At 32.4% G+C, this 27004-nt stretch overlaps 2 protein-coding genes and 1 pseudogene across 10 annotated transcripts; 1 reads left to right on the top strand and 2 right to left on the bottom strand.

Annotated features, from left to right (window-relative positions):
* Positions 1-4067: 4067 nt before the first annotated feature.
* Positions 4068-6608, bottom strand: LOC107920547 (pentatricopeptide repeat-containing protein At2g02980, chloroplastic). Of its 2 annotated transcripts, XM_016850304.2 has the most exons (2): positions 6032-6608; positions 4068-5743 (listed from the first exon to the last, which is right to left on the bottom strand). In XM_016850304.2, the coding sequence occupies exons 1-2, from the start codon at positions 6498-6500 to the stop codon at positions 4662-4664; spliced, it is 1551 nt and encodes a 516-aa protein (XP_016705793.1). In that variant the 5' UTR covers positions 6501-6608; the 3' UTR covers positions 4068-4661. The 2 variants fall into 2 exon arrangements, with proteins under 2 accessions (XP_016705793.1, XP_016705792.1); XM_016850303.2 differs by having other exon boundaries at positions 4068-6608.
* Positions 6609-6724: 116 nt separating this feature from the next.
* On the top strand, positions 6725-9656 carry LOC107920548 (uncharacterized). Of its 8 annotated transcripts, XM_041108765.1 has the most exons (7): positions 6725-6949; positions 7364-7659; positions 7757-7819; positions 7902-8300; positions 8756-8862; positions 8969-9015; positions 9281-9656. In XM_041108765.1, the coding sequence occupies exons 2-6, from the start codon at positions 7431-7433 to the stop codon at positions 8972-8974; spliced, it is 804 nt and encodes a 267-aa protein (XP_040964699.1). In that variant the 5' UTR covers positions 6725-6949; positions 7364-7430; the 3' UTR covers positions 8975-9015; positions 9281-9656. The 8 variants fall into 8 exon arrangements, 4 of the variants coding, with proteins under 4 accessions (XP_040964699.1, XP_040964698.1, XP_016705794.1 ...); XR_001690663.2 differs by having other exon boundaries at positions 8756-9015; XR_005922703.1 differs by having other exon boundaries at positions 8756-9015; positions 9263-9656.
* LOC107920549 (amino acid transporter AVT1I-like) lies at positions 9649-11413 on the bottom strand (annotated as a pseudogene).
* Between the last annotated feature and the right edge of the window lie 15591 nt (positions 11414-27004).

Below are 27004 nucleotides of genomic sequence, written 5' to 3'. Positions count from 1 at the left end.
AAGAATTACGAAATAAACGAGTACCGTTAGTTAAAGTATTGTGGCATCGTCATGGTTTGGAGGAATCTATTTGGGACATAGAAGAATCGATGAGATCACAATATTCGAATCTATTCTGAGGTAACAAATTTCGAGGACAAAATTTCCTAAAGGTGGAGAGTTGTAACAGCTCGATTTTTAGTGGCATCGAAAAGAGTGGTTCGAGACCACCAAATCCACGAGTAAGCTCATGAATTTTATTATTCAATACTTATGAGCCAAATGTGATTTTAAGAGAATTTTTGAAATAGTAATTAGTGTGTTATAAGAAATTATTAAGTTAAGTAATTTAGAAAATGAGGTATCGAGACCTCAATTTTATAAACAGAGCCGTAAATATTTTTATAAATATTTATGAAGTTTCATTAAGGTGGTATTAAATTTCGTTAGAAAATTTTAAAGTTTTGGTAGTTAATTACTTAAAAAGGACTAAATTGAAAAATGTGAAAAACTTGCTAATTAAAGAAATAGTGACTAAATAGCCTAAATGGTAAATAATGGAGGACCAAAAAGGCAATGAGACACCCATTAGAAGGCTGAGGCGACATAAGCAGAAATAAAAACAATGAAATTAGGTGATTAAGGGGTAAAATGAGAAATAAAAATAGAATTTAACTAGATAAAAATGAGATTCAAAAGAAATCTAGACATTCTTCAAAATTCTCAGCCAAAAACGGCATAGGAGGTCTTCAAAAGATATTTTTTCATATTTTCACATCATGTGAGTTCAATTCTTGCTCTTTTTTTTAATTTTTTTTGTATTTTTAAGACTTTTACAATTAGGTCCAACTATCTATTTCATTAGTTTTTTATTTTATGGGTAATTTTGAAAGTTACCATTGATGAATACTGAATGTTTGTGATGAATTAACATGGATTTAGAGCTTTAATTTTGTTATATGATGATTTTATTAAGTGATTTCAATAGATATTGATTTTAGGACCAAATTGTGAAAAGATTAAGTATTAGGTTTTGATATTAAAATTTTGTTGATCAAAGGCAATATGATAGCTTAGAATATTTAGATAAATTGTCAATTAAGAAAATTAGCTCATTTGATAGACTAATTGGTGAGGGACTAAATTGCAAAAACTATAAAAGTTAGGGTAATTGTGTAATTTCAAAATTTGAGGGGTATTAATTGTGAATTAAATTGATACTGAAATATATGATGATGAATGAATAATTTTTTATTTATATCAAAAGCCCATAGATAATTGTGAAAAGGAGAAATTAGCAGAATAGTCTCTAAACTACTACAAATCTTACAAATAAATCCAGGTAAGTTCGTATGGTTAAAACTTAATATTTATTTATTAAATTGATGAATGGTATTATGTATTTATTCATATTTATTGTTGAAAATAAAAGATTGAGTACAATCGTTCTGTGGCAAATGATGAATTGAGGGTAAATGTAAAGGATGAATTGACGAAAAATTACCCAAGTAAACCGAGGTTCAGCATTTGTTGCGAGCATTCATGTTTACTTTCCGTTTAGCTCTCACGAGCTTTTGTTAACTCATATGAGTTTCTGTTCAACCCTAATGGATTTCCGTTCAGCTCTTTTGAGCTTCAGTTTAACCCTTATGGGTTTTCGTTCAACTCCTACGAGCTTCCGTTCAACCATTATGGGTTTTTGTTTAGCACTTATGTGCTCCTATGCAGCCTTTGGGCTTCTGATTATGATGTTCTCATATCCGTAAGTCGTTCTCAGATTTGGCAAAGGTTGGTAAGTGACACATGAAATTAATGTTTGAAGACTTAAAGTTATTATTGGTATTGGTTCGAAATAAATGAATTCATGAATTGAAATTGTGATTGGCAGGAAATGTATATTGAATGGTTTACATAAATGATTTGTTATAGTATGTTTGGTAAGATTTACGTTTAAAGCCATCGAACATGGGCGTGTGATCTGGGCAGAGACACGGGCGTGTGTCTCAGCCGTGTCTCAACCGTGTGTGACACACAACCTAGCAAATGGGCATGTGATCTGGCCATGTGTCCCCTGCATCTTAAAAGTGAGAAACAGAATACCCAGGTCTTTGCACACGGTCTAGAACACGGGCGTGTGGGTTGGCCGTGTGGCCTATGCACCTTATACATGGCCTAGCACATGGGCATGTAACTTGGCCGTGTGATCCAAGTTAGAGAGTTACACGGGTATGAACACGGGTTGGGACACGGTTGTGTGTCTCACATCGAATGCCCACTCGGCCTAAGACACGGACGTGTGTCCCCTGCACCTAGGCAAAATTTTAAAATTTTGAGAAAAATTCTCTGAGTTTCCGGTTTAGTCATGACCTATTTCTAGTGCATATTTTGGGCCTCGAGGGCTCATATAAGGGACAATGTAAGTGATTTGTGATTGGTTTTTGATATGTGTATTAAATGATATGAAATGTTCATATTTGGTCTGAAAAGTCCGGTAATGCTTCGTAACCCTGTTCCGGCAACAGATAAGGGTTAAGGGTGTTACACTAGTAGCCAAATTAAATTCTGTTAGAGTTCTTTTATCAATTGCTGTTAATCTTGATTGGTCTTTACAGTAGCAAGATGTGAAGAATGATTTCCTAAATGGGAAACTTGAAGAAGAAGTTTACATGGATTCTCCACTAGGTTTTGAAGAAAAATTTGAAACTTCAGTATGTAAGCTCAGGAAATCTTTGTATGGTCTAAAACAGTCTCCTCGAGCTTGGTTTGAACGATTCACTCAAGTTTTTAAAAAATAAGGTTACTTACAAGGGCAAACTGATCACACAATGTTCTATCGACACTCACAAAGAGGTAGAATAACAGTTATTATAGTTTATGTCGATGATATCATTCTTACAAGAGATGACGTGGATGAAATAAGGCGTCTCAAGGAGCATCTAGCATTGGAGTTTGAGATCAAAGACTTGGGTCCTTTGAAATACTTTCTTGGAATAGAAGTTGCTCGATCAAAGAAGGGTCTTGTGGTCTCTCAGAAAAAATATGTGATTGATCTTTTAAAAGAGGCTGGGATGAGTGGTTGCCACCCAACTAACAAACCAATTATCCAAATGTAAAATTCGGAAATAAAGAAGGTCGGTTAGTTGATAAAGGACAGTACCAAAGATTGGTAAGTTAATTTACTTATCACATACAAGGCCAGACATAGCTTTTGCAATGAGCTTAGTGAGTCAATCTATGCACTCTCCAATGGAAGAACATGAAGAAGCAGTGTTTCAGATTCTGAGATACTTGAAGAGTTCACCTAGAAAAGGGCTTATTCTTCAAGAAATCCAAACAAAGAGGAATTGAAGCTTATACAGATGTAGACTGGGCAGGCTCAATAACGGATAGAAGATTTGCATCAGGATACTGTACATTTGTTTAGGGAAATCTTGTGACTTGGCGAAGTAAAAAACTAAGTATTGTAGCAAGAAGTAGTGTAGAGGCTGGGTTTAGATCAATGGCTCAAAGAATTTGTGAAATGATGTAGTTAAAAAGAATTATGGAAGAGCTAAGAAAACCAATAACTTCACCAATGAAGTTGTACTATGATAGCAAAGCTGTCATTAGTATTGCTCACAACCCAATCCAGCATGACAGGACTAAACATGTTGAGATTGATAGACACTTTATCAAGGAGAAAATTGAAGAAGGCCAAGTGTGCATGCCGTTTGTTCCTTCAAAATAACATATTATTGACATACTCACCAAAGGACTCTCTAAGACAAGCTTTAATTTTCTTGTAAGCAAGTTGGACACGATTGATATATATACGATTGATATATATGCACCAACTTGAGGGAGGGTGTTGAAATATGTAAAACCCGTATATTTTAGGATATATTTTAAAGTTATTTAGGTAGATAAAAAGATAAATCTTAGAATAAATCATTTCAAATATTCTAAGATTATTTTATTTTATCTTTTAGTAGTTTATTAGAATAAGAGAATTATTTTTTAGGACTCTTTTCTCTATTTAAATTCAATTCTTTAGTTAATAAAAGACAGAACAGTTTTATTAAATGCTCTCTTGAAAACTTTCATTCATGTATCATAATAAGTGAACTACGGAATTATTCATTGTAATTCACAAACTCCTTTATGATGTTATTCATGGAATCAAGGAATTACAACGAATGAAACATAAGAGGTATGCCTTTACATTAGCAACTATATTAAGGAGTGCATACAATGAGAACTTCTGAAATGCAGCAGTCATTGGCAGTCCCAAGAAGTGAAACCACTAGGATCCCTATTGCCATCCTCTATAAAAGTTGTTACTGGAAAATTATTTGGAATATGAAACAAAATGCTATATAATCGGTTTAATACTTGCACTATGTGTAGAAGTAATATTAAGTTGTTGATTATAAATCAAAAGTTGCAACTAAATGCTTTTACCTACTCATAGCCTCGGACTTCAGTAAAACTGCATAATCGTAGCTTAGGATTTCCACTGAACAAAACGGCTTATAGACAGCAAATAACTTAAATCAACCCAGGGAGGTCCTGCAGCTCTTCATCCTTTTTACAAGACACAAATCATGACCAATGAATCGTCAGTTAAAACACTGTAGTAGTTAGCGTGATTCAAGGAATTGTGCTTCGCTAGTGATAATCTGGACATTGAGTTCAACAATCTGTCACCAGAAATCGCCACAAGAGCACTTTCCATTCCTGAAGTGATGGAATCGTTGGACATCTCTGAGTATTATCTGCCTATCAAAAATTTGTGATATATGTTTAGCAGCAGAATGGCAATCCCCGCAAACTCGTAGGTTCTTTACCACGCGAATTGTTGATCCAGGGGGAGTGTTTAGGAGCCCATAAGCAATGGCCAATTTCTCACTATGATATCTAAGTGAAATTTCTTTCTCTGCTTCTCCCATTTCTGCATGAAAAACTAGAGAGGTATCAGGTACATAACCAACCATCTTCAATTCCTTCATTAACTCATCAAGTGCCTTATGAAGAGATGTTGAAACAGTATTCACCCCATCCCCAGAGAAGAATTCATGCACTACATTGTCCACCTCTATGGAACTACAACCAGGAACTTTTACCACCCCTCTATCATTCATCAATTTCCTTAGGAAATCCACATCTTCCCATCTCCCAGCTCTTGCACACAAGTTGGATAAGATCACATAATCTCCACCATGAGATTCATCTAGTTCAAAAATTCGTTCAATTACCCTTTTCCCAAGTTCCACATCACCATGACTACTACAAGCAGCTAATAATGTTCGCCATAATATTGGGGTAGGCTTGATTGGCAATTCATCAATGAACTTATAAGCCTCATCTAAGTTTCCTGTTCGACCAAGTAAATCAACCATACACCCATAATGCTTAATACCCGGAATAATGCTGTATTTATCACTCATACTAGAAAAAAACCTCCAACCTTCATCCACAAGTCCATTATGACTACAAGCATATAAGAGACCTAAAAAGGTGATCTCATCAGGTTGTACCCCTGCCTTTCTCATCTCTTCAAATGTTTCAATAGCTTTATAACCCTTCCCATGAGTTGCATATGCCACAATCATTGCCGACCAAGCTGGTGTATCCCTGATACTCATGTTCTCAAAAACACAAATTGCATCCTTCAAGCTCCCACACTTTGCATACATATCGATAAGTGCAGTGCTTACTTTAATATACTTATCAAGTCCATTTTTTTTAACATATTCATGCATCCACTTCCCCAAATCCAACGCTCCTAACAAAGCACAACAAGACAGAACACTTAACATAGTAACATCAGTAGGCTTCAAACTTTTAACTTGCAATTCACGAAACAGTGACAAGGCTTCATTTGGTCTGCTACATTTAGCATAACCAGTAATAATAGCATTATACGAAATAACACAAGGGTCCAACATCTTATCAAAGACCCTGCGAGCCGAATCCACATCATTACACTCAGTATACATACTAATAAGGCTGGGGCATATGTAAATATTATGATTAAGCCCAAGTTTAATGACAAGGCAATGAATTTGTTTACCTTCTTCCAAGGCTTTAGCACTTGAACAAGCTTTAAGAACAGAAGGGAAAGTGTAGTCATCAGGCAGGAAGCCAAAGGAAAGAAGCTGAGAAAAGAGGGGAATGGCTTGGATTGGGGTATTGGAACGTGAATAGCCACGAGCCATGGTATTGAAAAGGGCAACATCTGGTTGGGATATATTGTCAAACAGCTTGTGGGCATATTCCATGGAGGTAAAAGTTGGGTTCTTGGTGCAGAAATTGATGAACTTGGTGAGGAAATTGAGGTCATTTTGGAGATGGGTTTTGATTGTAAAGGCTTGGATTTGTTTCAGTTCTTTCAAAGAGGTGCACTTGGGTAGAAGAGAAAGAGGGTTTTGTGGTGGGTTCAGGGTCTCAAATCTTGAGATTTTCTCATTGAATTTTGATTTTGGAGGAGAAATTGAAGTTACTGGAGATGGGACAGTTGCCATTGCAACAAACAAATGCATGAAAGTGGAAACTACTTTTTTGGTTCAAAGGTTTGTGGAGGGAAGCCAAAACAAATAAAGATAAGAGCTTCACCTTTTTTGTAATTAAAACAATATTCAAATGCATTCATGTATACTTATCCAAAAGTAACAGCCATTAATTCGATGCCACGTAACTAAAATGTATAATCTTTTGGTACAACTTAACGCACGCTAAACCGTGTGCAAAGACGTTGAATTGAAATGGGCAAAGCTAAATAGGAATCCTTTGACTCCCCTAGACACTCAAGTTTAGAGTGTTTATGAGCCCAAAAACAACAAAGTTTCAAGAGTTTTTAGATTCCCCGGAAGACTCCTTTTTTAGGGTTTTTGGCCAAAAATTTAGGGTTCACTTACAATATTTTTTTTCTTTGATATTTTCCATTTTTCGTCGTCACATTGTCTCTTCATTCTTTAAAAACGTACTTCTGGTAATACCCAGAAATCCTTCTTTTTTTTCTTTTATTCTCTTCTTCCCATTTATCTATATGCATTTACTTGTCTTTTCTTTCTTTAACCCATTTGGGTTTTTTTATAAAATTATTTTCAGATGAACCTTATTATAAATATGTTTGGTCTTGTCTATTCTGGTGAAAATGTTAAACTTGACAATGGTATTTTAAATGCTTTCCTGTTTCTAATGGTTCCAAATGCAAGTGGCATTGTGTTTTATTGCATCTTTAGATTCATATTTTTTGTTTAACCATATCCTTAAACATTGATGTAAGGCTAACTGTGTTTCAACTGTTTTGAAATGCCTTATTGATGCTAGCTAGCTTTACCGTGAGAGTTGCTTTTGTTTTTTGTTTTTTTTTTAACTATGCTTAACCATTCCTGGAAAACAGATGATGATGGATAGTTACTAGCTAGATAGTTTTCTTTCCCATTGTTTCTTGCTGCAAAAAATTGGAAATGACAATCAAACAGAGGCAATATTGTCGTGATGTTTCCCAACAAAAGCAGATTGTGGTGTCTGAATGTCGGAAAGAAAGGATAAGTGAAGAAATGAGCCTTAAGTTTGAAGGAAAATTAACTGAGGGAAGCAATAACCAGTTGTTGATTCTTGCAAACTTTGCTGAACTAATATCTGAATCTGAGTACATCTTACCTACAGCACAAGAAAATCCTCAAAATGATGAAGGTTAGTGCCTCAAAACTTTGGAAAATGTTTTGGTTTGTTTCGATTTAATAGGTATATGGTTCATATTATGTCATTAATAATCCATGGTCCGTGTTAGATTCTACTATGGAGGCTCCACATTTGCAAGAAAACGCTGACGATGTTATGGCTAAGAATAGTGGTACAACTCTCATCCAGCTCCCAACAATCTCATTGCTTTAGTAACATTCTTATCTGATTTTTATATTTTTTTACTCTTTCAGATAAGAATTGGGGTGAAGCTCATGAAATGCCCCCAATTTCTCATGATAGAAACGAAAGGGATGGATCTCATGGTGAAGGGACAGTGCCGCGGTTAAGTCATATTAGACGTCAAGCCCGTCTTAAAATCCAGTCATTCATGAAACAGAGCATCCATGAGGATAGTTATAGGACCTTGCAGGGAAGTAAAATGCGCCTGACTCAAATTCGTCGTCAAGCTCGGTCTGGAAACCATGTACCTCAGCTAAACATTAGTGCAGTATGTTCACATGGCAAGTTGCTAGGAGGGATAACACGGTTGAGTCAGATACGGCGTCAAGCTCGGTCTAAAAACAATTGCTCACGACTAGAAGGAACTGGAGAGCCTACGCATGTGCAATTGGATTGCCAATTTCATGAAGGTAATATATTAGGATCGATATAGAGAGGACAATGAAGGTTTGCTTGTAATGAGTATGCTTTAAGTTTCTGCAATAGCAATTTATTGTTTTTCCAGCTAGACCAAAACAATGCCAAGCAATAGGCCCATAGCAATAAAGAAAAATTGTCTTCAATGACCTATGACCTTTGAGCACCTTGCACTCACAAAGTGTGTCCAGATTTTTTTTTCAGGCAAAGCAGATCTATGATCAAGCTTTTAGAATTTCATGTTAACCGATTGATACAATTTGGTGGAAATGTGTGATATTTCTTGAATGAGCTTCCTCTTGTAATTGCTAGTTTTGTTAGCAACTGGCCATCTTTTTCACAAAATCGTGCACCTGTATGCCACTAGTTGATGATTATTGTGAATTTCACACTTTTCCTTTTAGGTGTTAAACAGTATTTGCACTAATATCCATGGTCATTACAGTAGATGCTGATAATGTGGACAAGATGATGCTTGAGGAAGGACAGCTACGCTTAAGTCAATTAAGACGCAAAGTTCGTTCAGGCAACGTAGATTTGGTTGCACCGACAGATGTGGGGAATACTGGATAACTGAAATCTGTGCATATATATATATATATTGCTTTTAATGCAATCAACATCATTCCCTGATTCTAAGTCATTAATGCATCAATTACAGAACTAATATACAAGTTCAGCTCAGATATTTTGGCTATGAAACTAGAGGTAAATCCTTCTGCTTCCATTTGGAAAAAGGTTCTAATTTTCTCTCCTTTTGCTTTTCCTCCTTATAACTCACTGTATTGCACTTGGTGGTCTGACATGGAATCTTGGCCAATTAATACTTTTTTTGTCATTGGCATGCTCTGAAATCAAAGCCTACAATATTCACTCATTATGGAACCTACTGCAAAACATCTAAACATCAAAAGTGGACAATGTTGGATGCATAAATTTACTAACATCTTTACAGTATTCTTAAAATTTTCAGTTTGATTTCGATGATGGAGCAAACAGCGAAATTTTGACCCCCTAAGTTGCATTACTTGTAAAGAAAGGAGTCATTGCCTTGCTTTTGAAGTTTGATGTTTGAGGTTAGAATATCAACGGGTGTGAAGCTCCATTCCTAGGCCATCCTATGTTCATTCAATCACAATGACCTGTCTCCCCCCCCCCCCCGGGTAAAGCAAAGATATTTGCTTATAGTTTGATTATTATAGATTGGAATGGAACTTATATTTCTTTCTCCTTTTACTTCCTCTGCTTTTTTAGTCTTTTGTTCCATGATCTAAGCTTCTATACCATATTCTCCAAATCATCGGAAAATGGAGTAAACTCGAGAATCCTGAACATTGGAAATGCTTCAATCCTTATATACTCGCATTATTGCTTATCAAACTGTTAGTTCCCATCTTACATAAAGCTTTAGGCTAGTATCTATTTGGGTAATTCACAGATGCTTAACAATTTGCTTTATGGAAGTAAAGGTTCCAACTACACCTATAAATAACCCAGCAACCAAAATTGCTACAATTATTATCAGTTCTAACCCCATTTTTCGAGCAGCTTTGTTAAGTTTAAGATAACACAGGCACGGCAGCAACATAGATGCAGTGACACTCAAGAACGATCCTATAAAGGCCATCACGTAGCCAAAAAATGGGATGGTTAAGGCAACAATCACTGTGCTGCTCACTAGTGCAGTTCTAATGAGGATGCTTAGTGACCTGCTGTTGCAAAAGAGGGATGTTTCTTCGATCGCAGTCGTAATTGGAGCGGTTATGATAGCATATTTCGTCAGGGGATTGATTAGAGTAGTATAAATTGCTATTTTTGTGGTCATCTTTTTTATGGGAAGATTTAATGTCACTTGAGACTTCAGATGTTCTCCAAACATCAGGTAGCCCATGACAGCCATCGATCCGTAGTTGATCGTGCTTGTGATGAAGCAAACAAGTAAAACCTGCAATGAAAAACAGAAAGGTGCATGAGTTTATTTTCCCTAAAAACTTGATGCAACTCTTAACTATCAGTAAATCAGGAAAGAATTGCGTCAATCTTTATGTAGAACTCCATGATATCACTTTCTTACCTTGGAGAATTTGCTTCTATCTTTCATTGAGCTGCATAACGTAGGGAAAACTGCATGGCCACAATAACAAAAAGCAAACATGCTTATGGCAATAGGCATTCCCCTCCAATTCAAATCCAAATCATTTTCATGAAACCCCACTTTATCTACTGCTCCCACCCAAAAGATGCAGATAACAAGAATGAAAGAAGCTAACACCCCACCAGCAGAAACATAGGCAAGTAGCGCCAAACTCTTCAACCATGTAGTTGGCAGAACTATGAGGGAAGTCAACATAACAAAGGCTTGTTTTCCTCTGATTTTCATCCCGGCAACTTTAAATGCCGTGTTTGGAAACAGTTAGTCCAGATTGTCACCTTCTAATATCAGAAACTCAACTGCAACCAAATACAACTCGACATACATGAACACGGATACGACAGCTCTCCCCTTATACCCAAAAGCACGCTCACCTATATCGGGGTAGGTTTTGATGAGGGGATGTGTATCCATACAACGTCGTAGAAGTAATCCTGTGTACCAACAGAGAACAGCTACCAGGAAAAGAAGAAATAAGCTTAGCCATCCCCCTTGAGCAAGTGCGTATGGAAGTGACAGTATCCCAACGCCTGAGTGGTAGAATTCAAAGATATAGGTTATTTAAATGTTAATTGACCAATGGAAATGGATTAATAAAGGATTCATGTAGTAGAGACATTTAATGGAACTGAATCTTTATTTGATCAAGCTGTTATATTTTATTACTAGACTCCTATTCTAAAGATGATTGGTTCTTCAAATTCTTTGGGTTTGTTTAATATACTACAAAGAAGCATGAGAAGAAAACCTTTAAATTACAAAGAGGAAGAGAGGAACCTGATAAGGCATTGAGACCATTGAAACAAGTTCTAAAGAAGCTGGTGCCTTTGGTTGGTTGCTGTGGCTGTTGAACCTCATTTTGGCTCTCTAATTTCTCTGCCTTTGTGAAGTCCATCTTGTGACATTCATAAACCCACATTGTTGGACAATATATATATATATATGACCAACAAGCTATGATGTCACTTGTGGATGGTGACAAGTATATGCAACTGCATTAATTTCTTGGTTTATGAGAGGAGTAAGTGAAGATGACCAGATGGCCATTCAACTTTAATAGGAAAAAGCAGTTCCTTACATTAAGGTGATAAATACATTTCAGCTTTCAAAAGAAAAAACCCACTCACATGCCAACATTTGTGCTTTGACACATTAGTTCCCTCTTTTTGCTTCCTTCAATGTTGTTGTTTAATGAGGTTAGGTTTTTTCCTTTTTGACATGAAATTCATGTAAAGCCTAACTATATGAGAAAAGAGTTGTGTTTAATGGTAACCTTTGTTTCGTGTTTCATTTAAGAAACAACTGTCTGTATCCTAGTTTTTTTTTTTATGACAATAACAAGAATTTATTGACAGTTAAATTGTAAACATTTCCCATCAGGAAATTTTACCTAAAATTGGGTGCTTCGAAGTAAGTTATAACGTAGAAGGGATATCCAGTTTTGTTCTTGTCTTTTTTCTAGATTATGAGATAGCTTCTGAATTGTCAGTGAAGGGTCCTCGTCAAAATTTAAAGCCCTAAGAGACTTAACCACTGAAATATAAACATTAGCCTCACACTCAATCACTTTATATCCCTGGATTTTCTTTTGATCACTGCTTATAAACAATCATTCTTTATAAATCTTTGACTACTTTGCTGCAAAGAAAAAATGATTCCAAAGTAATTGAAATGACATGCCAAGAAAAGCAAGTATATACATCAATGCCAACATGGTATAGTTGGTGTTTAATTAACACCCTCACAAACATCAAAAATCGAGTCTCACCAGCGAGTGATCTGTAAATAAAACTTGACAAAGAAAAAAGTACAGAGGTATATATCAGAAAGAAAAATAAAGTTGGATTTGATTGACCTCAAGTTACAATTGGACGACAAGAAAACATAGACAACTAAAACTCCATCTTTATGAAATGAATCAGATAAGCATTGTAAACTTTTTGCTGTAAAATTTGGTTATCCTAATTAGTAAAGTCAATGAATTTTTTTGATATTTCCCAAAGGGGAAATATAAAAATAAAGTTGAGGTTCTTTTGCTGTGAAAATCTACTCCATCATTCTAATACAATGAAGACCCTAGCTTGACCCTTTTTTAATCAGTCTCTTTTTTTTTTTATATGAAAGTCTTCCATTTCCATTAGTGATAAGATAATATTAGTTGCCAGCTTTAAGAAAAGAGGAAGCAAAAGTATAATCTTTGTGGATCATGACTTTTATCTGATTGGAGATTTTGGAAACTATGAGGAATGCAAAGCAATATAGAGAAGAATAAAATAAAGAAAGCGAAAGCAATTCGAGTTTAGATTTTTGGATAAAGAAAAGGAAAATCTATGAACCAATAAGAGCCTTCTTCATGCATGCTTTCTATAATATTATGAATTAACAGATTCACTGCAATATCTATCTTAACCCTATGTTTAAATTAGGGTAAAAGGAAGGGAAGGATAATTTTTCATTTATTGAATCTGGACAGTTAGATGGAAGAGTTTTTTTTTTTTGTTTTCTTACTGAATTTTGGCCGCCTCTTTTATTAACTTTTTGTAGTCGTTTTAAATATTTTGTGAAGTTAACGTATAAATTATATAAAAAATTTTAAAAATTATAAATAATATTTCATTTCCTTCAATTCAACCTACAATTGCTTTCGTAACTTCGATAGACCAAGGCCAGCTAAGACTACAAAGTTGTGAATAGTTTTAATATTTTACTATATCAAAATTTGTTTATAGTGGGGTTAAGTGTTTAGACTTGAAGGTTGGTCTAAAATTCGGGAGTGTTTAGATAAGAATATTATACCTGAAAAATAGGTTTAGGGAAAATAAAATTAAGTTTATTTAAAATATAGGTCGGGTTCAGACTTGAACATTCAAGGTCTGACCATTTTTAAGTTTATAATATTTTATATTATGTTATTTTTATATATTATGTAATATAGAACATATTAAAAAATAAACCTACACTAAATAGATAATACTACTCTAATGTAAACATTAAAATAATGTTAGGATGATTATATAAAAAAAATTCAAAAAATAAAAAATGTATAAAATTATTAAATATTAAAATAAAATAAATATCCAGATACTTGAGGATGGAGTGGATGGAAGCGTATGGAAATAATAATTTGAAAAACAATAACTTAAATTTTTGAAAGCTAGAAAATTTCGGAGAAACAAATTTCTTTTTATTTCTATATTGAATGTTTGAAGTCGTGCCTTTTATTACAAAATTGATAGTTTTTTAGAGAGAACTTTTGCATTTTTACAACATCTTTGTTTGGGAAATTTTATCCCTTTTATCATTATCAAAATTACATAATTGCTACTTTTTAGAGAATATAGTTTCTGCTTACAATTTTTTTTCCTTTTTTACATAAAATCTTACAGTTAAATTTTGTAATTTTTTTTGCAATGAATATTTACTGTTCATTGCAAAGAATCCTCTTTGTTCATTGAAAAGAATCTTCACTGTTCATTGGAAGGAATCTTCATTGTTCATCGCAGAGAATTTTCACAGTTCATTCGTCTTTTCTTATAAGAAATCTCTCCTATTCGTCTTTTTTCTTTGCTTTGCACGCTTGCAGAAAATCATTCATCTAGTCTTTGCAAAATAGTTTTTTGTCATCATTTTTTATTTTAATTTTTTCTGGTTCTGGTGATAGTCACTGAAGTGGTATCGTGTACAAAATCCATTGTTTTGATCAAAATCTTCCAAAAATGCATCCCTTTAGGATGCACAAGATCCAAATAGAACTGTTTACAAATCAAAAAATGAATTGAGTCTCTTTCTCAATCCCCAAAAGTGGTATTAGCCTTTTCTCAATTAAAAGAGGAAATTCCTCTCAAACAAATTGGTGTTGAAATAGCAAAGATTTCAAAAAAATAAAGAGATTGTTTTACACAAACAAAAATCTCTCAAAAATATTTTAAAAGAAATATCTCTCCAAGATGTTTTCCCAAAAGAAGTAGCATTTTTTCAAAAATATTTCCCAAAAGAAATATTTCAAATTCTCCAAAGAAATTCCCAGCCAAATTTACCACCATAATAGACCACCACCCATATTTCACATATTGGGATTACCAAATGGCCTAGTACAATGTATTCCTAATGAACAATCAACATATAATACATTCCTAGCTCATATATTTTAAATATGGTACCCAATTCAAATTCTCAAATTAGTTTCAAGAATGGTAGAACTGGTATAGATTATCTTTTGATATCCTACTAGAAAAATTTTGAAACTTATAGCCCAAGTTCTTTAACAAATTCTAGCTCGAACCAAATCAAAAACACATTTATCGAACAATCCATTTTTTTTCTCAAAACTGTGTATTTCTTGGATTGTTTCTTGGAATTACTCTTATGAACAAGATCCTTGTGTAGGATTTTCATTATTAGTTCAAAATTTTAAAACGGAATGGTGGGACAAGTTTAATGATGAAAAATATGATTCTGATTCCAAGTATTTGGATAATTTTTTCAACAAGAATTCAAGATTATGTAAGTCTGTGGCCCCGAATCAATCTATAGCAAAATTCCTTCAAACAAAATTGACTGCTAGTGCAATGTTGGCTCAAGCCAAGACTAAGAAAGAATACAAAAAACTCATGGTTAAAATGCTTAGCTCAACGGATTCTGGATCATAAGACGAGAAATTCTCGACATCTTCAATCAAAACAATAGATTTTGCAGACGATACCACTTTTAGAACCAGAAAAAATTGCTTGAAGTCGAGGATTTCTCGTCTTCTGATCCAAGATCTATTGAGCTAAGCATTTCAAGAGATGAATGACTCCCTACAAACATGCAAAGCAAAGATAAAAGATGAACAGATTTCAAGAGTTCTGGTTTCATTGTCTTTATTGATGTATTATTTTTGTTGAGTATTGATACATAGTCCAGTTTTTAAAAAATAATATGAGCAGATTTAAAATTAGTTTGGATAAATCTTTTGCAAATAAAGATGGGTTTGGGTAAAATTTTAAGCACATATTTCGAGTAGGGCTGGGCTTGAACAAATATAAAGTATGTTAATATTATGGTTAGACTTAACCCGACCCGTGAACATCTCTACTTGTTAACCCCTTGAATGTAATTTTTTTTATTCTCTTCATATTTTATATAAATTATTTTATGAATAAAAGTTATAATCGTAAAATATTATTAAAATGAATCTTACATTTTGTTTCGACTATTTAACCAAGCAAATATGGTTAAAATTAAATTATTTTTATTTTTTAAAAGATTAATAATTTTAGTTATATTTTATCTTTTCCTTAATCTCTTCTATTCTCGTTTACTTTTCTTTCCTACTGCTAATCCACGTGAAGGAAAGTAACAACTATTAATGATTACTTCATTAGCAAAGGAAAACTCCACATGAAGCCAAAATTTGGGTTTGAGATTTTAATTTAGATTTAATCTTAAAAATTTAATAATTTATATTCGTCCAATTCAAATTTAAATTAATTTAGAAATGTCTAAATAAAAAAAATTCAAAACTCAAATCTAGACAATTCGAAACGGAAATCACCCAACCTCAATTGATTCAAAAGTTATAAAATCCGTGAGGTATCATGTCAGCCAAAAATCAACTCTGTGGAAATCTAATTCGTCATACCTACGTTTTACCAGTAAATCAGTGGAAATGTCAAGCCCGGTGGCCTGCTTTTCACCTGAATTTCAATCCAATGTTTTCCACTTTCCGAGGCCTAAACTCCTTCCCAGGATAGTGCACGTAGATTCTTCAAACATTGGTTAAGGAAATGAGAGAACATTGATTGGGTGTAAAATCAAATTAAAGAATGAATTCAGTTTGAATCTTCTTCTGCCCAAGAGTTTTGCCGATAAAGAAAAAAAAACTGGACAAAATAATAAAATTGGATTTTTTATTTTTTAAATTATAGGGATTAAATCTCTAGTTTTTGTAAAAATATATGGACTAACACCATATTTTAACCTTAAATAGTTAAGTGTTTAGTATTGCTGCTAAAAAATATTTTTGAAAATATAAAATATTTATTTTAAACATAATATTGTAAATTAAAAAATATATATGCATTTAAATATATTTAAATTTTTTTATATAATGATATTTCAATAAAATTATAAAAATATTCATTGTAACTCATTAATATCAAAATATAAATTTTAAATACTTTTAAAGTAATTAACATGAATTGTCTGTAAAATTTAATTTAAATATATAAGTTATATTTTAGATATTAAAATATAGCCATTACAAATTCAAATATATAAGATTATATATATGAAATAATTTTTTTAAAAATAATTATATACTCAAGATAAATATAACAAAAAGTACATTAGATGTTAAATGAATGTTAAAAATATCATATTAACTCCAAAACTGTTTTTTTTAAAATAAAAAAGTTATAAATTATAACTTTTAATTTTGTATTCAAAAGTTATTTGTTTAGCATTATTTATGGGTTAAAAAAAATTCCATGTCCAAGCCGGATTTACCTAAATGGCATGTTTTACTATTAAATAATGATTTAATTACTATTTGAGGTCTGAACTTGACAATTATTCTCAGAGCTTGAACTTTTTTTGTTCAAATTAAGCCTTGAACTTGGCAGTCATTCCCAAAATTAGAGCCTGAACTAGACTGTTATACTTATATTGGGGCTTGAACTTTTGTTTATCCAAGTTAGCTTCTAAACTTAGCAATTATTCTCATATTAGGGCTTGAAATTGGCAATTATTCTCGTATTAAATCCTAAACTTTAGGATTTTTAAGAAAATATCAAAAACTAACTTGAACCTATAAAATATTTAAGCCTTAATTTGAAAATAATTGTCAAAACTCTTCAAAATGATTTAATTTAAAATAATAAAAATTTATCTTAATTTAAATTTAATTATGAAAATAAACAAATCATTAATGCATATTAATTACTAGGCCTAGGGGGACTGAATCGGCTATTGATTAGGTAGCTTGGGGATATATAGGGGAAATCTTTGGGTTATGTTTTGGGGATAAGGGTTTGAAAAAGCAAAGACATTTTCAATGGGATTCGTGTCATTAATAGTTGTAATGTACTAAAGATATAACTAATCATAAAACTCCAGAAGAGGTTCAGGTATCTGAAAATGGTGATTACAAAGAGATCTCGATAAGTTATGTTACTTCTAGATAAAGATGGAACCGGAAAAATATAGTTGTCAACAACAATTTTGCTTATAATGTTGCTAATGAAATAGCAAAAAAAAAAAATTGAGGATCCTGAGGCTAAATCTATTAAGGAATATAGAAATAGAAAAGATTGACCAAAATGGAAAGACACAATTTAATCAGAATTCAATTCTCTTTCTAAATGTGAGGTTTTTGGAGCTGTAATCCAAACACCTAAAGATGTAAAGCTGGTAGGATATAAATGAGTATTTATGCGAAAACGAGATGAAAAAATAAAGTCGTAAAATATAAATAACGACTTGTAGCACAAGAAATTTCGCAAAGGCTCAGCATTGATTACGATGAGACATATTCTCTTGTGATGGATGAAATCATATTTAGATATCTTATTAGTCTGGAAATACGTGAAAAACTTGACATGCATCTAATGTATGTTGTTTCAACCTATTTGTATGGTACACTTGATATTGAAATTTATATGAAAATCCTTAAAGGATTTGAAATCCTAGAAAGATATAGAGTTTCTCTGAAAAATTGCTCGATCAAATTAAAAAAAAGTTCATAAGGATTAAAATAATATGGATGTATATGGTACAATGTCTTAGTGAATATTTGTTAAAAGAAGGTTATAGAATGATTCAACTTGTCCATGTGTCTTTATAAAAAGGTTTGGATAAGATTTTGTGATAATTGCAGTTTATGTTGATAATTTAAATATTATTAGAACTCTTGAAGAGCTTCAAAATGCAATAAATTGTTTAAAGAAAACATTTAAGATGAAAGATCTTGGAAAAACAAAGTTTTGTCGTGGCCTACAGATCAAGCATTTAAAAGATGGGATTTATGTCCATCAATCAACTTGTACGAAAAAGATCTTAAATAAATTTTACATGGATAAAACACATCCGTTGAGTACCCCTGATGGTTGTACGATCATTAGATGTGAATAAAGATCAATTTTGTCATTGCGAAAATGATAAAAAGTTTCTTGGTCCTGAAGTACCATATCTAAGTGTCATAGGGGCATTGATGTATCTTGCAAACAACACAAGACTTGATATAGCTTTCACTGTAAACTTGTTAGCAAGATTTAGTTCTTCTCTAACACGTAGACATTGGAATGGAATTAACTATGTATTTAGATATCTCAGGGGGACCATTGATATGAGATTATTTTATTCAAATGATTCAAAATCTCCATTAGTTGGCTATGTTGATGCTGGATATTTATCGGATCCACATAAAGGTTGATCTCAAATGGGATATTTATTTACATGTAGAGGTACTGCCATATCACAACGTTCAACAAAGCAAACATTAGATGTCGCCTCTTCAAATCATATTGAAATAATTGCAATGCATGAGGCAAACCAAGAGTGTGTTTGACTAAGGTTATTAACCCAATGTATCAAGAAGATATGTAATTTTCCTTTACAAGAAAAAAATACCAACTATTTTAGACAAAGATAATACAACATGTATAGCTCAATTGAAGGGTGGTTACATCAAAGGTGACAGAACGAAACATATTTCACCAAAATTATTCTTCACTCGTGATCTTGAGAAGAAATGTGACATAGAAGTTCAACAAATTTGTTCTAATGATAATTTAGCACATGCTTTTACCAAGACATTGTCAACTTCAACGTTTGAAAGATATATTATACAAGATCAGAATGCGTTAACTGAAAGATGTAATGTGATATTGCCATTAAGGGGAGTCAAAAACACGTTACATTCTTTTTCTTTAACCAAGGTTTTGTCCCACCGGGTTTTCCTGGTAAAAGTTTTTAACGAAGTAGCTTGTAATAATAAATTATGTACTCTTTTTCCTTCATTAGGTTTTTATCCCCCAGAGTTTTTTCTAATAAAGGTTTTAATGAGATACATTTTTATTTAAAAGACATCCAAGGGGAGTGTTGTAAATACATTAATAATGGATGTCTATAACCCCTTTAAACCCTTATTAAAGTGATGAGATAAAACTCTCAGGTTCATTTATGATCATGATATGTTTCAATGAGGTAATTAGGAAGGCTTAATTTACATTTATTGATTGAATCTGAATGATCTTATAAATAAAGCACATTGTAAGTGAAAATTGAATAATGAAAATTATCTCATATTTTTCATCTACCTTTTACTTATTACTATTGTTTTTTTTTCCTTAACTTCTCTATAACAATAGACACAATTCAATTAGGCAATCAAGTTTATTTTTAGATCAAGTTATGTAATGGGATAAATTTAGATTTTTAAAATTTTTTGGATTATTTATGTTAGGATGATTTTGGGTTTAGATTATTTTGAGTTTAAGATTGTTTTAAATTGAGTTATTGGAAATTTGGATTATTTCGAATTTGAGTTGTTAAGTTTGAATTTTTTTTATTTTAATGATTAAATCAAGTTGAATTGAATTCAGATTTGGATTGATTGGATTAGATTTTCAAGTTGGGAGCAAAATTGACATATGTAATGTATTCTATTATACTTAATTGCCTATGTTATTTTCTTTCATCATAAGTGTGTTTGATATGTTATATATTTGATATCCTTATTAATTTTACATGAGTGGGCAAGGGCTAAGGGAGGGGTTGGTAGGGTCTTGGATTTGGAAATTTTTTTCTTTAGACTTTTAAAATTTATAAATTTCAACATGATAAAATTATGTTTGCCCTAAAAAATTGTTAGAATTTTAATTTAGTAAATAAATAAATCAGTACAAAAGTGAAATTACATTTTAGTTCTCATAAAAAAATTATAATTCAATCTCAACCCCATAAAAAAATTCTAACCCCATAAAATTATAAATTTTACATTTTGGTCTGGTTTTGCTTGATTCTTTATTTGTCATGCTTTGTATTAATTAAATTCTACATTGTAATTAATCAGAAATAAATAAAACAATTTTATATATAATTATTATTTTATACGAGAAATCTTTAACTTTATAGACAAGATTAATATATCATTATATATCTCATTATGAACATCTAATCAGTATATCAAATAATTATATATATATTGTGGACATAAAACAAACATTTATGGCTTCAATGAAGAAATGAAAACAAATGGAGGAATAAGAAATTGGAAAATGGAGAATACCACAAAAGTATGGTGCACTAATCATAAAGGTGAAGCAATCATAACATAAGATGACAAAATCCTTTTAATATCACCACCATCTAAAGAATCATTAAACAAATTAAAAGTAGAATTATACATAGTGGTTGGAATTTGAAACAAGACATCAACACCATTGTTATAATCCTCAACCACTTCTTCTTAGATTGTGTTTCAAAACCAGATTGTAAGAACTGCAATTTTTGTAATGGGAACAGTCCCAAAATTTCTATAATGTTTAGTGTTGTTATGTAGTCATGTTTTTCTATTTTTAGTTTCCCAAAAAAAATTAAGCACTTATTTTGATTTAGTAGTTATTTTAGAAATTAATTACAAGTGTAAATTATGTTGAAATTGAGCCTAAAATCTATTTATGTCTTCTTAAGGTGAAATATTAGGTGAAATTTAATCTAAAGAATAATTTAAATCATCTTCAGACCGTTTGGGCCTTTTAAGCCAACCATGTATATATGAATATTCTTAGTATCCATGATTTCAGTCTTTATATACCCTTTTTCCTTGTTTTTCACTGATGTGCTTAATTGCTTAATATATAGTCTAGCCAAAACTAAGTCTTAGTGTTTAACTTTCTCAATCCTTTTTTTATTTACTTTAAGTATTTGGTGTTTAATAGATACATCTTTGTGACATTAAGGTGGACATTTTCGAAGAGAAAGAGGATAAAACATGATGGTTAGTTCTTTGTAGATGTTTTTATTTATTTCTTTTCATGTATTTTATTTTCTATTCTAAAAGAAAAGAAAAAGAAAGAAAAAAATATGGAAAATATGAAAAAATAATAATGAAAAAAAAGTAAGAAAAAATTGAAAGTACTTATGTTTTCATTAACAAATGAAAGAAATACTTATGTTGTAGTAATCTCTTGTTTCATTTCATTTTACTTTTTTGTTTGTAACTATGCTTTATCTTGAAGGTTGGAGAGATAAAGTAGTTCGGACATGTTTGTTATTTTCCTTTTCTTTTCATTGTATGTATTGGATGAAAAATGAAATATTTGGAGTTTAATGCAAAAATTGGAGAGAAAAAAGTCCTCCACTTCACCATATTTAATTCAGTATGGTGGAGCATACTCTTCAATTCAAAAATTTTGGCAATAAATACATGCGGTGGAAAGATGTGAATAAGAAACTTAAAAATAAGGATAGTGACATTTAAATAAAAGGAGAAAAAAAAAAAACAAGAAATTAATTTAGAGGCAAAAGAAAAACTCTCACACTAAGGGAAATTTCAAACTTGCAAAGACAAGAAAAAAATAGGAGATTCGAAGGGCTCGACATTAATTCTTTAATTATTTTATCTCTAGATTTTTTTTTCACTTTTTATTGATATAATTTTGTTTTGAGTCTTTTTTGTATGTTGTTTTCACAACTCACTATTAGCTAAACTCTATTTTCTTGGAACAATGATGGATCCTAATTATTAGTTAATTTATTTATTTTTTTGTCAATTGTTTTGTTCATTGATAGTGTTATTTAGTTATGTGCTTATTTAATTTTCTTGTCTGATCACTAAGTTGTATTAATTTGATAACCCTAATTTGTCATGGAAGAGAAAATTTAGGTTAAGATCTAGATTGAATAGATTAAAATTAAATTTAGTAGTGTAGACGAACAATTTAATTTACATATAGGATAAGAATATATTTGCGGCCCTAATCAACACAAAAGGTTTGCTCTTAGTGTAACAGCTCGGTTTTAGTTAAATCGAAACAGTGATTTTGGAATCACAAATTCGAGGTTAGAAAATTATTTTAATATTATTTTTTATATTTACAGCATGTGATTATATGTGTGTGAAAGTTTCGTAAAGAAATTTTACTGTTTGAATGCTTAATTCGGTAAAAAGGACTAAATCGCGTAAAGCGTAAAAGTTGTGTTCTATAAGCTAAAGGTGTCCAATAGCTATAGAACATTAAAGTAAAGGTCCTTAAGTGGTAAATAGGCCATTTGTGAGTTAGTGGATGATAGTGGAGTGGCATTTGGTGTAATTACTAATGTTTTTAATGGTAAAATAGTAAATAAGTAAATTAATGATAAAATAAATAAAACCAAAGCTAAAATTTTGTCTATCTTTTCTTCCTTGGCTGAATATTGAAGAAGAAAGACACCATTGATGAACACTTAGGGTTCAGCACACACATAGCTTGATTAAGGTACGGTTTGAGCTCAGTTTTTGATAATTTTTACGTTTTTAAGATCATTGCTTCGTGTTCTAGCTAGCCCATGCCCTAATTTTTGAATTTAGTTGATGAATTTGTGAGTTTCCATTGATGATAGCTTGATTTTTTTGAATGTTGATATGGAAAATGAATAATTGTTGATAGATTAATATGTTTTGTAAAGTGATTTTTGACAAAAATGTCAAATAGAGATTAAATTGTGAAATATGCAAATTGAGTGGTTGAAATGTGAAATAAATGAAAGTTTTGGGATGCTAGGGACACTATAGTAATTCAGCTAAGCTTGGGTTTATTGAATTGTGTGAATTTTGTGTATTTGTGAAATAAGGACTAAATAGAATAAATGTGAAACTTTAGGGGCTAAAGTGTAAAAATGTCCAAATAGGTATTTTTGGATGAAATCGAATGAATAGGTGATTAAATGAGTTAAATTTGAATTCGTATAGATCAAGAAAGAAAGAAATCAGATTTAGATCAAGGGAAATCGAATGTTGACGAGTAGTTGATCTGATTCGTTCGTTTCCGTACGAGGTAAGTTCATAAGTAAATAAATGTTTTTGAATTCAAATGTATATGTTTTATATATTTCCGAATTTATTTACATATAGATATATACATTGCCGATTTGATTTGTATATGTATATATATTGTCGAATTAATTTGAGCATTGGATGACTGGTTTCGTGCATGAATTGATTTAATTATGAAGTCGAAAGCTCCGAAGGAATCTTAGGAAATGTATAGGGTACTGATGTCATGATATTAGGACTTTTGAGGTGTGATTTCGTGTATGACCATGTCTAGGACATTGGCATCGAAGTGAGAAAACGTGTAAGACCATGCCTGAGACATTGGCATCGTATATGATTCGTAAAAGACCCTGTCTGGGACAGTGGCATCGATATGCGTTAACATGTAAGACCGTATCCGGGATATGACATTGTACGAGCTTTATATGATTTTTGTGTGTTCTTAACAATTCCAAATGTGAATTTGAGCTAAATGGTTCAGGTATGTGTGAAGTTTATATTTTCATGAAATAATACGGTAAGTTTTGTACTTAATGTGATAATATGAATTTATATGAGATAGTTAAATGTTTATGTGCTTGAGATTTATTTAAATTCGGCCTAGTTGAATTGAATTATAAATATCATTAAGATGATTTATTTGCTTATGGCTTACTAAGCTTCCAAAGCTTACTTTGTGCATTCTTCCATTGTATTATAGATAATAAAGCTAGCTCGAGCTTGGGGATCGTCAAGAATTATCGTCACACTATCAATCGCCATTTTGGTATTTTGAAAGCTTGATATTATGACATCTGACTTGTATAGACTATGGAAAATTTTGAATTGTATATAAGTTGCCATGCAAAATGGCTTGTTAGGGATACTAATTTTTATGTATATTCGGTCATGTTATAAGCTCTTTTGGGAAGTATGTTTCGAGATATATATGTATGATAATGTTTGGTTGTAAGATTCGGCTTGAGTAACGATTTATTTGGTGGATGTATTTTGTTATAATGTAATATGATTCGATGTATGTTAGTTGGTTCGAAATTTGAATAGAAGAATGGTTATGACTTGGTTAAATTTCATTGTATGAATTGTATTGTGAAATTGGTTTGCACAAAAAAGAAGTATGGTTTGTATAATATATATGATTAGTAGACATGAATTTTGATGAATGACTGTGTTAGACTGTGTTGTGTTAGGTAATGCCTCGTAACCCTAATCTGACGACAGATACGGGTTAGGGGTGTTACATTTTAATTGGTATCAAAACTACGGTTTAGTCAATTTTAGGACTAAAGTAGCGTGTGAGAGTTTAGCTATACATGCCATATTTATATACTGCGATAGTGTGATGAATTCTTGACAACTCAAAATGTGTTTACGTATAGCAAATGGATCCCGATCGAGCCATAGCTGACGATGTTGAAAGTAATGCACCCGCTCCCACTCAAGGGGTAGTGCAATATGATTCTAGAGTTATTGCTAGTAGCCACGAAGGAGAGGCAAAGCAAGTCTTTCTCCCAATGATGAATGAGTGGTTTACAGAGTTCATTCGAACGAATCTGGCTGTTCAACAACCACCACCCCCACAAGTTCCTGTAGCTCCCCAAGTTATTGATCCGATACGGTCGAGTAAGCCACCTGTCGATAAGATTCGTAAATATGGGACCTAAGAGTTCAGAGTTACTGTTGATGATGATGCTAAGAGAGTTGAGTTCTAGTTAGATACTACTATCCGAGTGTTTGATGAATTATCTTGCACTCCTGATGAATGCATCAAGTGTGTTGTTTCCTTGCTTAGAGATACCGCATACCATTGGTGGAATATCTTAGTATCTGTGGGTCTTAAGGAACATGTTACTTGGGAGTTCTTTTAGACTGAATTTCGGAAGAAATATATCAGTTAGAGATTTATAGATCAGAAACGTAAAGAATTCCTCGAGTTGAAACATGGTCGCATGACAGTGATAAAATATGAGAAGGAATGTGTAAGGCTCAGCAGATATGCTCAGGAGTGTGTATTGACCGAAACAATCATGTGTAAGAGGTTCGAGGATGGTTTAAATGAAGACATCAAGTTTGTGGAATCAAAGAGTTTGTGGTACTTGTCAAGCGAGCATGCAAAGTTGAAAAACTCGGGAAAGAGAAAAGAAAATCTGACTTTGAAGCTAGAGATTCATGAAAAAGATCATCGAGTAAGTCATTTTAGTCGACATCAAAGAAGTTTCGAGATGATTTTAGCCGTTCAAAGACTACTGTGGGTTATTCTATACGAGATCGAGACAGACCACCTGTGAGTTTGAAAGCGACCTCAATAGCTAAAGTTGGTAACATCAGACCTAATCGACCCGAGTGTAGAAATTATGGTAAACGTCACCCCGATAATTGTAGATTGAGTGATCGGGCCTATTTTAAATGTGGATTTTTAGATCATTTCATTCGTGATTGTCCCGAGTTGGTTGAAAAAGACACTGTGCAGAATACGAGACTGAGTAACACGGCAGCTAGAGGTAGACCACCCAGAAACACGTGAAATGTGAGTAGTAGCCAAAAGGGAACTAAAGACACTGTTGTTAGATCTGAAGCTCGCACACTTGCCAGAGCTTATGTTATTCGCACTCGCGAAGAAACTTCATCTCCAGATGTTATTATAGGTACTTTCACTCTCTATGATACTACTGTAATTACATTGATAAATCCAAGATCAACTCATTCTTATATATGTATGAATTTAGTATCTAGTAAGACTTTGCCTTTAGAGTCTACTGAATTTGTGATTAGAGTATCGAACCCTTTAGGTAAGTGTGTATTGGTAGATAAAGTGTGCAAGAACTGTCCGTTGATGATACGAGATTTTTGTTTTCCGGCTGAACTGATGTTGTTACCATTTGATGAATTTGATACAATTCTGGGTATGGATTGGCTAAAGTTACATGATGTGATTGTGAATTGCAAATGGAAGACGATCGATTTGAGATGTCAGAATAATGAGATTATCCGAATTGAGCCAAATGATCTGAATGGGTTGCCGACTGTGATTCATCGATGAAAGCTCAGAGTTATGTGAGAAATGGGTATGAAACTTACTTTGCTTATGTTCTTGATACAAAAGTGACTAAAAAGAAGATTAAATCTGTGCCATTTTTGTGTAAATATCCAGATGTATTTCCTGAAGAGCTACCGGGATTACCACCGATTCGAGAAGTTAAATTTGGTATTGAACTAGTGCCGGGAACTACTTCGATATCAATAAATCCATATAGAATGGCTCCAATCGAGTTAAAAGAATTGAAATCTTAGTTACAAGAATTAATCGATAGAGGATTTGCACGACCGAGTTTCTCTCCCTGGGGTGCTCCAGTATTATTTGTGAAAAAGAAAGACGGAACTATGAGAATGTGCATTGATTATAGACAGCTCAATAAACTGACAATTAAGAACAAGTATCCTCTACCCAGAATAGACAATTTGTTTGATCAGTTTAAAGGGATACAGTGTTCTCAAAAATAGATCTAAGGTCTGGTTACTATCAGTTG

Source organism: Gossypium hirsutum, chromosome D13 (assembly GCF_007990345.1).
Source record: "Gossypium hirsutum isolate 1008001.06 chromosome D13, Gossypium_hirsutum_v2.1, whole genome shotgun sequence".
Classification (NCBI taxonomy): Eukaryota; Viridiplantae; Streptophyta; class Magnoliopsida; order Malvales; family Malvaceae; genus Gossypium; species Gossypium hirsutum.
This window is presented reverse-complemented; position numbering and strand designations above follow the sequence as displayed.

Coding starts and splice junctions, on each gene's coding strand:
- LOC107920547 (XM_016850303.2), bottom strand. CDS start 6,500: ATGCATTTGTTTGTTGCAATGGCAACTGTCCCATCTCCAGTAACTTCA.
- LOC107920548 (XM_016850305.2), top strand. CDS start 7,431: ATGACAATCAAACAGAGGCAATATTGTCGTGATGTTTCCCAACAAAAG. Junction 7,820..7,901: donor TGTTATGGCTAAGAATAGTG/GTACAACTCTCA, acceptor TTACTCTTTCAG/ATAAGAATTGGGGTGAAGCT. Junction 8,301..8,752: donor GGATTGCCAATTTCATGAAG/GTAATATATTAG, acceptor TGGTCATTACAG/TAGATGCTGATAATGTGGAC.